A 17,278-nucleotide genomic window follows, 5' to 3' on the forward strand; every position below is an offset into this window, starting at 1 on the left:
TATTCTTGACATCTTTTTGTGTTGGGACATAATCATCATTCGATGAAAATGAACTATTGAAAAAAAAACACAAAAAAAAAACAATAAGGTTTATCGATCATTGTAATAGCCTTATAAACTACGGTAAGGAATCAAATATTGGTTTTTTAAATCCCCTTTTGAGATGATGTTGGTGGTGAAACATTTATTTTTCACATTCATTTGTCATCCTAATATTGAGTGTTGTGTTCTTGTCTGGATGAAAAGCTCCCTCCACATGTCTAACAAGTTCCTACTTGTCTCCCACAGCAATAGCTGACAGCTTCTGCTTTGGTATTCCCTGTCTCGGCTGTTAAAATTAATAATGGCATTTGGTAAATATCTAGACAAGGGAATGTCTCTACCCCCACTCTCTCTCCCCCACCCTCCCTTCCCCTGAGTTGCCTGAGTTGTTGTTTCTCACACTTCAAAGTGAGACTGGGTCACAGTGACTACACTGATCGCTGTTAGAGCTTTCTCTCAAGACACTGCAGAGATTTGCTTGTCTAGCTGGTCCACCTGGCCTCACTATTTTTTTTCTTTCACCATTTTGACTCCTACTAAAGCCAGGACGGAGGTCTGTTCACTGATGGATTTGATAACTAAGTCAATCATGGGAAGTGGTTTCCATCCCAATAAGTTGGTATGTGATGCCATCATTATGTAAAGATTGACTTAGTTATCAAATCAATCAGTGAACAGACCTCTGACCTGGCTTTAGTAGTGGAGTCGTATGACAGCTCAGTTATAGTGGCAGTGAGAGGAGAGGAGGGGAGGGGAGCTGCTTCTGGGTCTCTGGCAAGTATTCTGCCCCATGGGAGAGATTAGTCTAAATCCAAATAACTACTGGCAAGCACTGTCTGTTTACCTGCTGCCTCCCACTCGGGGGCTCCTCCACATATCTCTCTGATAGAGCAATAGCCCACTGTAGTGCACAGGGCACCAGGGGGCACAGGGATGGGACTCGCCTCTCAATCACTTTGGGACTTTCCATGTAGAGGCAGCATTAAACTGGAAGTATGAATCATATGTCAAACGCCAATGTGTGGCTTAGCATGCCGATTACATTACACAGTAGCCATGACCTCGTCATGCTGTTATTACCATGACAAGCCTGTTGTCACTTCACTGACCCCCTTCTCTGTGAAGACCTATGATCACACACAGCATAATGACATCCCTGTTGTGACATTGCGTGCAGACTTGCAGGAGTTTTATCAACATCAGAGCAGGAGGAGGGTGTGGGCTAGGTTATGGGCAGGTAATCGCTACAACCCAACATGATGAGGAAGGCTATAATATGTGTGAATCCTCTGCAGCATTTCAAACACAAGCTGATCCATGACCAAACGCCCACTGAGGGAAGAGAGGGTACGAAGCAGTGGTAGTAAAATTTCCACTGAGAGCTGAAAGGAGAAGTCAAAGCCGAGTCTATCACAAGCTCCGAAGAATCGTCTTCCCTCACAGTAACTGCAGCAACAGAAATATGACATGGCTGGCCGTTTTAATTGTGGCGGGTGGGGCCGTCTGTGGTGCTGTCTGTACACTGTAAAAAATATACAGTGGGGCAAAAAAGTATTTAGTCAGCCACCAATTGTGCAAGTTCTCCCACTTAAAAAGATGAGAGGCCTGTAATTTTCATCATAGGTACACTCCAACTATGACAGACAAAATGAGAGAAAACAAATCCAGAAAATCACATTGTAGGATTTTTTATGAATTTATTTGCAAATTATGGTGGAAAATAAGTATTTGGTCACCTACAAACAAGCAAAATTCCTGGCTCTCACAGACCTGTAACTTCTTCTTTAAGAGGCTCCTCTGTCCTCCACTCGTTACCTGTATTAATGGCACCTGTTTGAACTTGTCATCAGTATAAAAGACACCTGTCCACAACCTCAAACAGTCACACTCCAAACTTCACTATGGCCAAGACCAAAGAGCTGTCAAAGGACACCAGAAACAAAATTGTAGACCTGCACCAGGCTGGGAAGACTGAATCTGCAATAGGTAAGCAGCTTGGTTTGAAGAAATCAACTGTGGGAGCAATTATTAGGAAATGGAAGACATACAAGACCACTGATAATCTCCCTCGATCTGGGGCTCCACGCAAGATCTCATCCTGTGGGGTCAAAATGATCCCAAGAACGGTGAGCAAAAATCCCAGAACCACACGGGGGGACCTAGTGAATGACCTGCAGAGAGCTGGGACCAAAGTAACAAAGCCTACCATCAGTAACACACTACGCCGCCAGGGACTCAAATCCTGCAGTGCCAGACGTGTCCCCCTGCTTAAGCCAGTACATGTCCAGGCCCGTCTGAAGTTTGCTAAAGAGCATTTGGATGATCCAGAAGAAGATTGGGAGAATGTCATATGGTCAGATGAAAATAAAATATAACTTTTTGGTAAAAACTAAACTCGTCGTGTTTGGAGGACAAAGAATGCTGAGTTGCATCCAAAGAACACCATACCTCACACTCAACGTCAACAAAACTAAGGAGATGATTGTGGACTTCAGGAAACAGCAGAGGGAACACCCCCCTATCCACATCGATGGAACAGTAGTGGAGAGGGTAGCTAGTTTTAAGTTCCTCGGCATACACATCACAGACAAACTGAATTGGTCCACTCACACTGACAGCGTCGTGAAGAAGGCGCAGGAGCGCCTATTCAACCTCAGGAGGCTGAAGAAATTCGGCTTGTCACCAAAAGCACTCACAAACTTCTACAGATGCACAATCGAGAGCATCCTGGCGGGCTGTATCACCGCCTGGTATGGCAACTGCTCCGCCCTCAACCGTAAGGCTCTCCAGAGGGTAGTGAGGACTGCACAACGCATCACCGGGGGCAAACTACCTGCCCTCCAGGACACCTACACCACCCGTTGTTACAGGAAGGCCATAAAGATCATCAAGGACATCAACCACCCGAACCACTGCCTGTTCACCCCGCTATCATCCAGAAGGCGAGGTCAGTACAGGTGCATCAAAGCTGGGACCGAGAGACTGAAAAACAGCTTCTATCTCAAGGCCATCAGACTGTTAAACAGCCACCACTAACATTGAGTGGCTGCTGCCAACACACTGTCATTGACACTGACCCAACTCCAGCCATTTTAATAACGGGAAATGATGTAAATATATCACTAGCCACTTTAAACAATGCTACCTTATATAATGTTACTTACCCTACATTATTCATCTCATATGCATATGTATATACTGTACTCTACATCATCGACTGCATCCTTATGTAATACATGTATCACTAGCCACTTTAACTATGCCACTTTGTTTACTTTGTCTACACACTCATCTCATATGTATATACTGTACTCGATACCATCTACTGTATGCTGCTCTGTACCATCACTCATTCATATATCCTTATGTACATATTCCTTATCCCCTTACACTGTGTATAAGACAGTAGTTTTGGAATTGTTAGTTAGATTACTTGTTGGTTATCACTGCATTGTCGGAACTAGAAGCACAAGCATTTCGCTACACTCGCATTAACATCTGCTAACCATGTGTATGTGACAAATAAAATTTGATTTGATTTGATTTGATTGACCTACTGTGAAGCACGGAGGTGGAAACATCATGCTTTGGGGCAGTTTTTCTGCAAAGGGACCAGGACGACTGATCCGTGTAAAGGAAAGAATGAATGGGGCCATGTATCATAAGATTTTGAGTGAAAACCTCCTTCCATCAGCATGACAATGATCCCAAACACACCGCCCGGGCAACGAAGGAGTGGCTTCGTAAGAAGCATTTCAAGGTCCTGGAGTGGCCTAGCCAGTCTCCAGATCTCAATCCCATAGAAAATCTTTGGAGGGAGTTAAAAGTCTGTGTTGCCCAGCAACAGCCCCAAAACATCACTGCTCTAGAGGAGATCTGCATGGAGGAATGGGCCAAATTACCAGCAACCGTGTGTGAAAACCTTGTGAAGACTTACAGAAAACGTTTGATCTCTGTCATTGCCAACAAAGGGTATATAACAGAGTATTGAGATTAACTTTTGTTATTGACCAACTACTTATTTTCTACCATAATTTGCTAATACATTCATTAAAAATCCTACAATGTGATTTTCTGGATTTTTTTCTTCTCATTTTGTCTGTCATAGTTGAAGTGTACCTATGATGAAAATGAAAGGCCTGTCTCATCTTTTTAAGTGGGAGAACTTGCACAATTGGTGGCTGACTAAATACTTTTTTGCCCCACTGTATATGTTGATTCAATGTACAATTGTAAAGCAACCAGCTACAATAGGATTGTGAGTTTGCTCAACATTTGGGTATATAACGGAACAAACATATGTTATTAAGTTGAATTGTACGTCCGCTAAACTTAGAATTTTAGGTTGAGTGAACATACAATTCAACTTGAGAATTGATTCTACCTTATTTGCATATTTCCCAGTGTAAAATGTAACTCTTTATGACAATACATTACATGTATCATAAGGCCTTTCTTGGAGTGCTTAGTTACACCTAAGGCAGTGGTCTGAAACTCCTGGTTTACAGGCAACATCAAGCCTGCAAATCACATTTTGCTGGCTTGCAAAGTGATGTGAAAGGATATCCAACAATTTGAACTTTTAATCACTCGCAACCTGCTTTGAGAATGACTGCTGGGGTAGGGAAGATTGATTATTGAGATCACCCAAATCATATAAACTGTAAAAAAAAATGTTATTTATGTTTGTGTAGGATAATATTATACAACCAATCAATTTACATGCAAAAACACAGGTATTGAAACAAACAATTATAAGAAAAATAAACCAGCAATAGAGCATACTGGGAAATATGATAATGAGGCCACTTAACTCACAGAACAACGCTGATTAAGCAATTGGTTAAATTAGCCTTTTTACAGGGTAGATTATGGACTGTGTTGCCGTTTTAATTGCGACATACATTATTTTCCCATGTGTTAGCTGTCAGTCAAACCGTGCAACAGTTAAACCAAAACGAACCGAAGCTAACTAACGGTTAAGGTTAGGTATTAATTAAACATTGTTAAGATAAGGGTTAAGGTTTAGGATAGGGTTAAAACAAGTGCCTGGCATTGGGATTAAACCTGTGATCATCAGAGCCATAGCACCCTCAACCCCAACCTTGAGACGAATAGATGGTAAAAAGTGCTAGCGTTGCCCTATAGTGGACGGCAGGACATTTCCATGGAAATACAAAACATTTAAATGACACCCCAGGCCATAATTTCACAATTTCAATGAATTAGTCTTACTCTATGTCATGGAATTTTGAGTCAAAGAGAACCTATTTTTAAAAACAGTAATAAAGTCGTTTTTTGCATAAACTGGGAATGTGATATTTTTTGACTGATATTATTATTGTATTTTTTTTATATATATCTGCAAAGTAGTTAAAACGTTGTCAGCAACACTTTAAGGGGCACATACGCACTATGACATAGCTTTCGCCATAGAAGGCTCAATGAAAATGTATTAATAGTGCATCCTTCTACTGGTGCCCTCCACATAGGGTGTGTAACAGGCTTATGAGAAAAAATGGGAAATGGTTAATATAACTGTTACAACATCCGTTATTAAGGCTAACTGTTAATAGTTTATTGGTACTTAACAGGTCCTAATGGTGAAAATTACGTGACCCTTGTTGGCTATACAAAAAAGTGTCCAAACATGTTCATCAGCCATATAGATTTAGCTAGAATGGGTCATAACACACCAAATTACCGTAGAGAGTGACAACGTTGGATAATTAACTGTTTACAATGTGAGGCCAAAGTCTGAAATTATACTTAAAATCCCCCTGAAGATAAAATCACAGTTTTCATCTCACAATAAAAAACACAAGACAGACTTTTTTGCAACGCATTTATCTATTTTATAATGTCATCATTTATCCTTTTTTTCGATTTCTTTCACTAGATACAAATATTTGCAATTAAAATGATGAGACTTTAGGCTACCCTCTTGTATTGAAATACTTTGTTTTACCATTCAGGTGGCGAATTTGGCCTCCAATCCAAACTGTGCAACAGGTGTTCCTTCTTTTCCATGAATGGAAAAGGAACACACCTGGAAGAACTGAGGTAACCGGGTGATCGGCATCTCTGGGGAACGCTTCCACCCAGCCATCACTCATCAACAGTGAATATGAGAGGAAACCCATTTATAATCAGAAGAATGTTAACTCAACCGCGCCTAAAGCGTTCTCCGAAGTTTTTATGGAAAGTTAATGTGTCTTACATTGACATTTATTTGGACTTTTTTTAATATAGTATCTAAAATGGTCAATTGTGCCTTTAAATTAACACGTTTAGTCTGTGATTTGACCATTACATAGGAAGATATTCAACTGCGTAAAGTTACAGGATAAATCATCCCGAAACCTAGATTTGGTTAGATTAAGTTTTTAGATTAATATTTTTTCTCGGATAAATAGTTATATGATTGTGTAGGTTTAATTCATCTTGAAAGTATGACAAATTGTTCAGGTTATTGTTAATGTGTTGGCCTACATCTATTATTTTTCACGCAGGCAATACAGAGGCATTGCACCATGTCCATACCTATTGAAGATTGGTCTATGTGAACTGAAGAGTCAGTCAAACTGAGGGATTTCAGCGATTGGTTGGTTACCTGTCTCCTCAATCCGCTGCCATTCGATCCACATACCCTACAAGCTCTTTCAAAGACGCCCCGCTCGCGTTCACTCAATCTCCGAGTGCTATATGATCACAAACTTTTCTCCAATCCTGGCGATGTGTCAAGCTCTTTAGATATTCAAAACAACGTTATACGTCATCTGCGAAGGTGGATCATGTAGTGTTCCAATATTTATAAAGCGCAGTGCGAACCATACATTGTGGAGGAAAACGTTTGGAGTTTCTCGCTGCTGTCAGCGACTTGGTTCTACATTTAAGACGAGGTAAGACAAGGTACATCCCCTTCTTCAATATTTGAGTTGTTTTCTGTGGTGTTTTGGTGTTTTCTCACGCTTCAAACACTTTTAATCTAGGCTACTTTTTTAAAGGTATAGACTATTATTCATAGTCAGCATCCGCCTTGGATGCGTTGGCCAACTGTACTGTATTTCAATCAATGTGAATTTATCCCCCGCTTTTGTCTGATTTATTACCTACCATGCACTGTAAACGCGGGACGCCTTGGGGTTATTGAGCCCCCTGGACTGTATAAACGCACATAAATAGACAAGCCGGCGCATGTAACCTGTAAAAGTTTTGGGGCATACTTGTCCGTTTCTCTTCATTCAAGGGGGAGTAAATGGAGGAGGAATGAAGGAAAGTTCCAGTAGATATAGCCTATTTCATTTCGTTAAGCTTATTTCAACAATTTATTCTGCATAATTATCAGAAACCAGGCTTGCCTATAAAGATGTGTCTGACATCTTACAAGTGAAATAAATTGTATTAGAAACAATTTCAACCTAAAAGCTCTATGAACGTTTTTTGTTTGTTTCCAATGAAATGTTTTCTCTCTCCTGGACAGAGAAAAGAAGCACGCGTCAGAGTTTGCACAGTAGCACGTGGATGTTTGGAAATGTTCCTTCTGGAGCTCAGTCACTTGTCAGCGCTGCTCACAGCGCTCATGTCAGTGCTCTCCGCCCTGATCCTGCTTGCCGTCTCCAGGCAACTGTGGACTTTCAGGTGGACCATTATGCGGGACAAGGAGTGCAAATTCCCGCTACCCAATGGATCCATGGGCTGGCCGCTGGTGGGAGAAACTTTCCACTGGCTCTTTCAGGTATGAGGAATGTTGCGTTTTTACTAGCGTTCTAAGATAGGCTATCGGCCTTTACGCGACATATGTCACCATGCATGTTTTGAGATAAAGAATTTGTGTAAAAAAAAAGTTGCTTTATGTCATGCAATTAGTGTAATTAAAAGATTATGTAAACAAAAAAAACAGTACACAACGTATTAAAAAAAAACATTGGATCTCAGTTCAGTAGGCCTAGATAATGTGTCCATGGAACTATACATGTGTGGACTTGATGAGCGCATGTAATTCATTCTTGCGGTGAAAACAGACGTTTTCACTTCACTTCCACACCGCTTTCCTGTAGGAATGTATTATGCTTCCAGACTGGGCGTAAACTAAGAGACACGGGTATAGCCATAAGGCTACGCGCCCTCTATAGTACACGTGAAATTAACACCCCTTTATACAGCTTTTGTGTGTGTTTGTGTTTTATGACAGGGATCCAACTTCCACATCTCCAGGAGAGAGAAGCATGGCAACGTTTTTAAAACTCACCTTTTAGGAAAGCCTGTTATCCGGGTAACTGGTGCAGAAAACATCCGTAAAATATTGCTAGGAGAACACAACTTGGTCTGCACGCAGTGGCCCCAGAGCACCCGCATTATCCTGGGACCAAACACCCTGGTCAACTCTATCGGAGAGCTGCACAAGAAGAAGAGAAAAGTAAGGATGAAAAGAAGATTAGTAAAAACGATTAGTAAAATCGATTACATCAACATGTCTCATAAGCGTATAGTCTGCCGGAGACAACTTGGTGAGGCATGGTCATCTTCTAGGCCTGCAAACTGAACGCATCTTCAAAGGAAATGCAGAATAGGCCAACTTGCCAGAGAGAAATCAAGGAAATAAAATATGCATTTAATTTCCTTCTGTTGTTATTGAGTTTTTACATAGAGTATTGGTAATAAATATATAAGTATAGGGATAATTAATTTCGTCTCAAGTATTATTCAATTGTTGTCTGGAGTACCTTGTGCCAACCAGGTGCTAACTTTTTATTATGCTTTCCTTTCCTTTAAGATCTTAGCAAAAGTGTTTAGCCGCGGGGCCTTGGAGACTTACCTACCCCGCTTGCAAGATATTGTCAAGTCTGAAATTGCAAAGTGGTGCTCGGAGCCTGGCCCAGTGGATGTTTACGTCGCAGCCAAATCTCTCACATTTCGCATTGCAGTCAGAGTCTTGTTGGGACTGAAGATGGAGGAAAAACGCATAGTATACCTTTCTAAGATCTTTGAGCAACTCATGAACAACCTCTTCTCATTACCAATTGACGCACCTATGAGTGGCCTCCGCAAAGTGAGTAAAGCCTACAGCCAACAATGTTATAATGCTGTAAAATTATTCGCATATGTTATTTATGTTTTAATCATTGTTAAACGGTTTGGTTAATGCAGAGAAATTATTACCCCGAAATTATAACTCTTATATATTATCAATATCTTTACATGTTATCAAAAAACAATTGTAGCCTAAGTCATATTGTATGGTGTGGCATGACGAACTATTTTGCTTTAGTTAATAACTTGCATGGAAAACAACAAACTTGCACATCCAAATGTATTATTACAACCGAATGGGCAAGTATACATATAATAGAATGTCAAACACTGGATGGAAATGTCTCATTAAGGCAGATAAATATCGATAAGACTATGCTGATTTTTGTTTTCTTCTCAGGGAATTAAAGCCAGGGAAATCCTACATACGTGCATGCAGAAAATCATAGAGGAGAAAATGCAGAAACAACAGTCTGAGGAGTACTATGACGCTTTCGATTACATGTTGAGCAGTGCCAAGGAAAACGGACATGAACTGAGCATGCAGGAGTTGAAGGTAAATTATAGTTTTAAAAAACAGCCCAGTTTATTCATTCTGCTTTGGCTATATAACTGTAATACACAACATCCCACATTTTCCATTGTATAGTCTTAGTTGGAAGTTTATAGCCTAGTATTTTGAAATCACCAATTATTTACTTTGGATCACCAAAGCAAATGCCCAATATTGTAGCCTAAATAAAAGGTTAATTGTGTTCTGTCTCTGGTGTCTAGGAAACCGCGGTGGAGTTAATATTTGCTGCTCACTCAACTACGGCCAGTGCTTCCACTTCGCTTATTCTTCAGCTCCTGCGGCACCCCGCTGTGGTGGAGAAAGCCCAGATAGAGCTGGAGTCAGAGGGTCTCGGCAACGACGCACACAGCGCCCACAGCTGCTCCAGCAAAGAAAATGGTCTGAAATGTCCTCTTGCGATCGAACAAGGGGAACATCGGTCTCTAGACACAGAGGCCACCCCCTTGATGAATGGGAACGGGACTTTTCATTGCGCATCGGATGAAAATGAAGAGGCACCGTGTTCTCGGTCTCATATTCCTTGCTTAACTATGGAGAAACTGAGCCAGCTCCGTTACATTGACTGTGTCGTCAAGGAGGTGCTGCGATTTCTCCCGCCAGTATCTGGAGGATACAGGACGGTGCTGCAAACATTCGAATTGGACGTAAGTATATCATACGCGAGCTTCTTGAGCACGGCGGAAGCGCACTATGGAAGCTGACCTTAGAAAAACCCCATGAACAGGCTACACACCATTATGATACATTCGATCTACTGTGATATCGGGAAATTAGTCCCTCAACTGGCTAGAACATAAACCATTATTCGAAAGCATATTACAACGCTATTTCAGTATTTTAATTGGGTACAATGAGATCTATTCTAGTCGGGTTATTACAACTTGATTAATACTTATTAAATTACAATGGATTTATGTTTATCGTCTATGTGATATGTTGTGAGATACAGATGATACTGCCTTAACATTTCAGAAAGTCAAAGAGCATTAAATCTGACCATAAAGAGGTTTTCACTTGCCAATAGCGACTTTTTATCTTGTCAGGATTGTGTTGAAGTTTGAATTTTTGTTTTGTCTCTCTTCTTCCAAGGGCTACCAGATTCCTAAAGGATGGAGTGTGATGTACAGCATCCGAGACACACATGAGACAGCTGCAGTGTTCCAGAGCCCTGAGATCTTCGACCCAGACCGCTTCGGTTCCGAGCGTGAAGAGAGCAAGACTGGGCGCTTTAATTACGTTCCATTTGGTGGCGGAATAAGGAGTTGTGTCGGAAAGGAACTTGCCCAAATGATATTAAAAACCCTGGCCGTTGAGGTGATTGGCACGTGCAAATGGACCCTCGCCACGGATACATTCCCCAAGATGCAGACGGTGCCAATAGTCCATCCCGTCAATGGACTGCATGTGCATTTCAATTACGATAGCCTACTCCGATAGAGTTTAGATAAGTAATTGTGTTATTAAAGACATTAAGCTCATGAACTTTTCGCAATTACAATATTAAGTTATTAAATCAGAATACATAGTCAAGAAACATTTCCTCTTCGTTCCGAATATCGTGGAAATGGTAGATACATGGTGGTCATTGAAGAGTGGAAGCAAGGCATGGTGCCAGTGACCTTCGATGACCTGCTTATCGCCAAGATCGCCTTTTTTCACCCACTGGGAAAGGTGACGGGAAACTTTTGCTATTGTTCACGGACATCCGGGCGCTCACTTTATAACATGGCAAATCGAAAGATTATATATAATTTTTAAGCACCCTAATGCAATATATAATGGACGAGTAGGGCTTTCTTCTCAGAACAAACATTATCTGTGCTCAGGATGTGCGTCTATAATGTCCGTCTATAATGCGAAACTGTCTTACAGATCTTGCACTTGGTCTCCACGAAAAACATTTAGAAATACGTTCAAAATGTATGTGTTTATGTGCAGTAGGCCTATGTGAGTAGATATAAATGAGATATAGGCCAACATATAGGCCAACAGTAGGCTATGTGTGTGTATAAAGTTAAGTGTGTATAAAATGAAGTAGTACCAATAAGCTTTATTTATAGAACATTTCGGCTAAGTCTGTGTTAAGATGGAATAATTATGAATAGACCTAGTGATTTAGATATCATAAGACATTAACTAATGTAAAGCTTAGACCGTTAAAACAAACCATATAGGCCTAGAGCTTGTATTCGATTATTTAGAGGCTATACATCAACATGCAATTATATAACGTTACCTAGAGAATATAACCAATTATTATTATTATTATTATTATTATTACATGTGTCATCTTTATAAATAATCGCTTGTTGATTTTGAAGCATGATGGAAGCGCTGTGAAATGACTCAGTTAATTAAGATGGATTCATGGAAGGAGATAGCACTTTTTCTCCTTTACGGAGTGTGTATATACAGTATTTGTCCTATTGATTCAATATGTGTATTTTTTTGTGTATTGCTCGTATTATCTATAGAAAGATGTAAAGATTAGATTGCAAAAAGGTGTATTTTTTGCCATTGGATAGGAAATTCTACCATGACAAAATGTGCAATTGTTGCCATCATGTTAACCACAATGAATAGATTCCCGTTCTATTAAAAGAAAAATATGAACTTGTTCATAGATAAAATGGTTAAGGTTTTAATCATATGACATTTGAAAGTGTGCCAGTATTATCACAGTATAAGCCTATTCAATCGTTCATGACATATTGTATGTTTTTAATTGGATATGCCGAAATATAGTCAATTGTTAGCGTAAAGTGTAAAGTCTTATTCTTAATTGGGTCTGTTTTCATTCACCAACTCATAACATTAAATTCCATAACCAAAAGGAGATTTGCATATCATCTGACAGGCTCCGCCCTCGAAGATGAACTGAACCTGCAAGAGATTACACCTTCAGAGTGAACTCGGATGGCAGTGTGACCCTCTAGTGAACCAGTTAACTTTGCCCTATTGACCCTCAATTTAGTTGACGGCTTTGTTAGCTGCACTCCACAGGCTGTGATCACAACACCAATGATATTTCACAGCATCATTTTCACAGCAAAGAATGGTAAACCAATAGCTCACTATCTGAATTTCCTCTATAGATTACGGAAAGTATTTACCCCCCCCCCCACACACACACACACACACGCACACACACACCACACACTCTTACCAAGTTAAAACCAACAATTAAAATGACCCTTCTCAAATTATTTTCAAAAAGGTTGAAATTATGCTAAATTGTAGGCTATATTCCCTATAGGTTGATTGAGACATTGGAAAACCTGTATGAAATTCTGATCTCATTTGGCCTAGATTGAGAGATGGTATATTTATGACCTCAATTTGATTGTCATGATAGACAGAATAGATGACTGTCAGACTGTAATGACGCGAACCCCTCTCTAATTATGTGTTCTATAGGGCCCTGTAACTCGTTATTTGATGATGGACAGTGAACTTGGCGACATTTTGGCGCCGGAGTTCACACGGATGTCACCGTCCGTGTTGTAGGTCACATGCAGGTCAGCGCATGGGAATGGGATAGAGCGTCACTGCCCCCACCTCTGTTGGAATCGCGCTGCGGTCATGGGTTTTAAACAGAGGGTCCAAAGAGGACGGTGATTTGTAGAGTGTTAGATGGCATCGAAATTTCAAAGTAATATAGTAATTAACTGTAAGCCCATTGAGTAGCCTAAACTAAATACAAAACATTAATTCATTGCCGTTTGAAAAATATAAGACAATACATTGATATGCCTACACAGTGAACACAGAAGCAACGCTTCTCATAGCCTACTGACGCATGCGTCAAGCCTGGGTGTCCTCTTCGTGGGAAGTATAATTCATTTTCTAAAGTAATCGAGACCGATTAGTCTCATACTATGTAGACCCTAACACAACTACAGTGATGCGTGCACGCTGTAAATTAAGAACACGATATATTGGGTAAACAAAGAGGTCATTTTCAAAGCCAGAGGCTTGCATTCTGTTGTGGGGCTACTGTGTCAGTGGTAGCCTATGCGCACCCAAGAAATGGTTAAACATTCGGGCCTTTCCGCTGTGGGCGGAGCACGGGGCGCGCGAGCAAGAGCTGCACAATTAAAGATGAACTCTGAGTGAACTAATTTGTCTGACCCAAGGTAAGATGGGGCAACTAGTTGGGGGGAAACGGGCGTATAAAAGCGCAGAATGGAGGGTGAGACATACCAGTCCACTCCTGCGGTCCATCCGTACACTTCTCCTCGAGATGGGTTTCTACACGTTATTCGTAACATGTCTTTGCACTCTCCTGCTCCCACTCCTTCTGATCGTGACCGCAATGAAACTGTGGGAAATGTACGTCATTAGTGGAAGTGATCCAACCTGTCAGAGTCCTCTTCCTCCGGGTACCATGGGACTGCCCTTCCTTGGCGAGACGCTTCAGATGGTCCTACAGGTAACTGATGATGGAAACAAACTGAAAACTCAGTTCCTCCCTATATTTGCAGTGCAAACTCAGTTCCTCCCTATATTTGCAGCGTGCAGCAGGCTGCTATTGATTAGTTATTGTTGGGGTGATGCATCAGGCTCAAATGTCCTACCAGAAAACAGAATGCTATTGAATAAATTGAAGGATTGTTATGTAGCCTCATTCAAGCCATTTATATGAATGACATTTACAGTATCTATTCATCCATTTATTCTTCTTATTTATATTTCTAGAGAAGAAAATTCCTACAAATAAAACGTCAGAAATATGGATATATTTATAAGACGCATCTCTTTGGGAGTCCCACGGTGCGGGTAAGTGGTTCAGAACATGTGAAACAGATTCTGATGTCGGAACACAAATTGGTCGCGGCTCAGTGGCCAGCATCAGTGCGACTCATTCTCGGGTCGCACGCCCTCTCCAATGCGCACGGCGCGCTCCACAAGAGCAAGAAAAAGGTAGGAAATACGTAGAGTTGCCTACATGTCTGTGTAGGAAGCTCATGGTTTATGCTTACGATGAAAAACAAAATTGTAATTTACCTTGCCTTTTTACAGCGGTGTCCTTATAACGTGCCCTTAAAGCGCTCTCTCCTGTTTGCCTGCAGGCGATCATGAAAGCCTTTTCTGGAGAAGCCCTGAAAGAGTATATTCCTGTGATCCGGGAGGAGGTGAGATGTGCAGTGCATAGCTGGCTGCAAAGCGACTCTTGTGTGCTAGTGTACCCAGAGATGAAGCGCCTCATGTTCCGCATCGCAATGAGGATTCTGCTTGGCTTCGAGCCCGAGCAAACAAAGACCGATGAGCTGGAATTAGTGGAAGCGTTCAAAGAAATGATAAATAACCTTTTCTCCCTACCAATCGATGTTCCTTTCAGCGGCTTGTACCGGGTAAGTTGTCTGTCGATTGATTGATTAAAACAGCCCTGGCCTGCATCACATGGGGCTTCAGTGTGCGCGCAACATTTTTTTTTATCGATATTTTTCACCATTCAATTTAGGGTCTGAGAGCACGCAACATCATCCACTCAAAGATAGAGCAAAACATCAAAAATAAGCTGTCCAATATTGATAACAACAATAACTACAAAGATGCTCTGCAGTTATTGATTGAGAATGGAGAGAGGAACGAGGAGCGACTAAGCATGGAGGTAACCAGATGCCTTTCATTTAGCTATTTGATTCTATACACTGTCATTTACTCCATGAACCGTTCTTTATTTGTTTCCCTCAGGAGATAAAAGAGTCTGCCACAGAATTGCTATTCGGTGGCCACGAGACTACAGCGAGCACTGCGACCTCTCTGGTGATGTTTCTCGGGCTGCATGCACATGTCATGCGTAAAATGCGCCATGAGCTTCAGGAGAAGGTTGGTATCACTCTGTATCACCAAAAAACAACATGACAACATTGTACATGACACTTGATTCTTGTTGTGCCAATGACATGGCATAATATTTATTTAACATGATTTGAAACCATAAATAATTTGTTTACAAAGTCTTCCATGACAACCAAAGAATAGTCAATGGAGGCCCATCTTTTTTTTGGTTATGATGAGATTAAGTTGAGACACAACTCTCATTAAAGTATTTATACATTATATTCTTCCAAATCTAGGGCTATATTTAATTGATTGAATTTGCTGTACATCTCACTTGCGAGATTTATGTCCCCCTATCTATGTGTTTATAATATATACATATTTTTACAGCATTTGTTGGGAGCCCAATCTGAGGACAAACCACTGAGTATTGAGTTGTTGGAACAGTTGAAGTACACCAGCTGTGTCATCAAAGAAACTCTCCGTATAAACCCTCCTGTCCCTGGTGGCTTCCGTGTGGCACTGAAGACGTTTGAGCTCAATGTAAGTAAACCTATGTTGTAGCATCTGAAATTACATTTACACAAGATTTTAGGCTAAAAGTTTGAAGGAGGCATAATTGATTATGTTTTGAGAGCCACAAAATGGAAACCATGTACTGTTATAGTATATGCGTTTTTCTACAAATATATCATCGCAACATGGTAGCAGCTCTATGTATAATGATTGGAAGAAAATTGTTGGAAGTCATTGCCATTCCCACCCCACCTAACAACCTAAAGTGCGTTTCCTCAGGGATACCAGATTCCCAAGGGTTGGAAAGTCATCTACAGCATCTGTGACACACACGATGTGCTGGACACACTTATGAACAAGGAGGAGTTTCAGCCAGAGAGGTTCTTGGACAAGTCACCAGATGACTCCTCCCGGTTCGGTTACATCCCATTTGGGGGTGGTGCGAGGACGTGTGTGGGTAAAGAGTTTGCTAAAGTTGTACTTAAGGTGTTCCTGGTCGAGGTGGTCACCAGATGCGACTGGACTCTGTTAAACGGACCCCCGACAATGAAAACAGGCCCAACCGTTTATCCAGTGGACAATCTGCCCACAAAGTTCAGCAGATATGGTGACAAATGTATCCAGAACAACTGATAGTGAAAAATTCACATTTATGTAAATACACTTGTTAATATTTAAGATAGACATATCATGTATATTACATATATTTTGTAATAGAGATATTTATGTAAACCCCACTAGCATTGTAAAAGCAACATTTTTAGAAGCACTTCAGGTTGATGCACTTCGATAAGTTTTGAAACATAATTTTATGTATATTTTGAAATGTAATTGTTTTTCATCTGTACTTGATCTTTTTCATGCAGCTTAACTGTGTTGTTGCATTTGGAATGTTTTCAATAAAAGAAATGTACTATTATTATGAATAGTTGATTTTTCACTTTAAATCTGTCTATCAAAACCATTTAAATTTTCCCACATGACATTGATAGAGCTCAATGTTTTCATGTCAAATGCTCCTCTATCCCCAAATAAATCACTGTTGGTTCAATTGCTTGAAGAAATATACATGCGTAGTTATTGGCACCACTTCCTGTTATTGTATCACTCTATGGATCTAGTTGTATGCCTATTCATCTAGCACACGTCGGTGTACATTCACTCCATGCTACAATAACTATTACACTTACGCATAATAAGACCCCAAATGACGTTAGACAATGTCAACGGTGATGAATTTGAATCCAAAGGCGACACAGAGAGGGACAGGATGTTAGACCCTCCAGATGAGTGTGGAGAGGATAGGTATGTGACTTCATGGGAAGC

General features: G+C 40.7%; 2 protein-coding genes and 1 long non-coding RNA gene across 5 annotated transcripts in view; 2 read left to right on the forward strand and 1 right to left on the reverse strand.

The window, feature by feature from the left end:
- The window catches only part of LOC127910809 (uncharacterized), a 34,879-nt gene extending 20,109 nt beyond the window's left edge, over window positions 1-14,770 (reverse strand). The window contains exons 1-2 of one of the 2 annotated variants that reach the window (XR_008076272.1): window positions 14,657-14,770; window positions 8,294-8,440 (exon numbers count right to left, since the gene is read on the reverse strand). This is a non-coding gene — a long non-coding RNA (uncharacterized LOC127910809). Of the gene's footprint in view, window positions 1-8,293; window positions 8,441-13,852; window positions 13,971-14,656 lie in introns of those variants that run through there. The other variant, XR_008076271.1, reaches the window with a different exon arrangement.
- Window positions 6,755-12,154, forward strand: LOC118399531 (cytochrome P450 26B1-like). Its single transcript, XM_035795686.2, has 7 exons — window positions 6,755-6,944; window positions 7,526-7,780; window positions 8,237-8,461; window positions 8,819-9,094; window positions 9,476-9,631; window positions 9,850-10,293; window positions 10,739-12,154. The coding sequence occupies exons 2-7, from the start codon at window positions 7,577-7,579 to the stop codon at window positions 11,084-11,086; spliced, it is 1,653 nt and encodes a 550-aa protein (XP_035651579.1). The 5' UTR covers window positions 6,755-6,944; window positions 7,526-7,576; the 3' UTR covers window positions 11,087-12,154.
- LOC118399536 (cytochrome P450 26A1-like) lies at window positions 13,285-17,003 on the forward strand. Of its 2 annotated transcripts, none has more exons than XM_035795699.2 (7): window positions 13,285-14,081; window positions 14,348-14,572; window positions 14,722-15,003; window positions 15,114-15,263; window positions 15,347-15,481; window positions 15,827-15,979; window positions 16,232-17,003. In XM_035795699.2, the coding sequence occupies exons 1-7, from the start codon at window positions 13,791-13,793 to the stop codon at window positions 16,583-16,585; spliced, it is 1,590 nt and encodes a 529-aa protein (XP_035651592.1). In that variant the 5' UTR covers window positions 13,285-13,790; the 3' UTR covers window positions 16,586-17,003. The 2 variants fall into 2 exon arrangements, with proteins under 2 accessions (XP_035651592.1, XP_052331712.1); XM_052475752.1 differs by having other exon boundaries at window positions 13,289-14,081; window positions 14,348-14,428.
- The last annotated feature ends 275 nt before the right edge of the window (window positions 17,004-17,278 follow it).

The sequence above is a fragment of the Oncorhynchus keta genome, chromosome 2 (assembly GCF_023373465.1).
Source record: "Oncorhynchus keta strain PuntledgeMale-10-30-2019 chromosome 2, Oket_V2, whole genome shotgun sequence".
Lineage (NCBI taxonomy): Eukaryota > Metazoa > Chordata > Actinopteri > Salmoniformes > Salmonidae > Oncorhynchus > Oncorhynchus keta.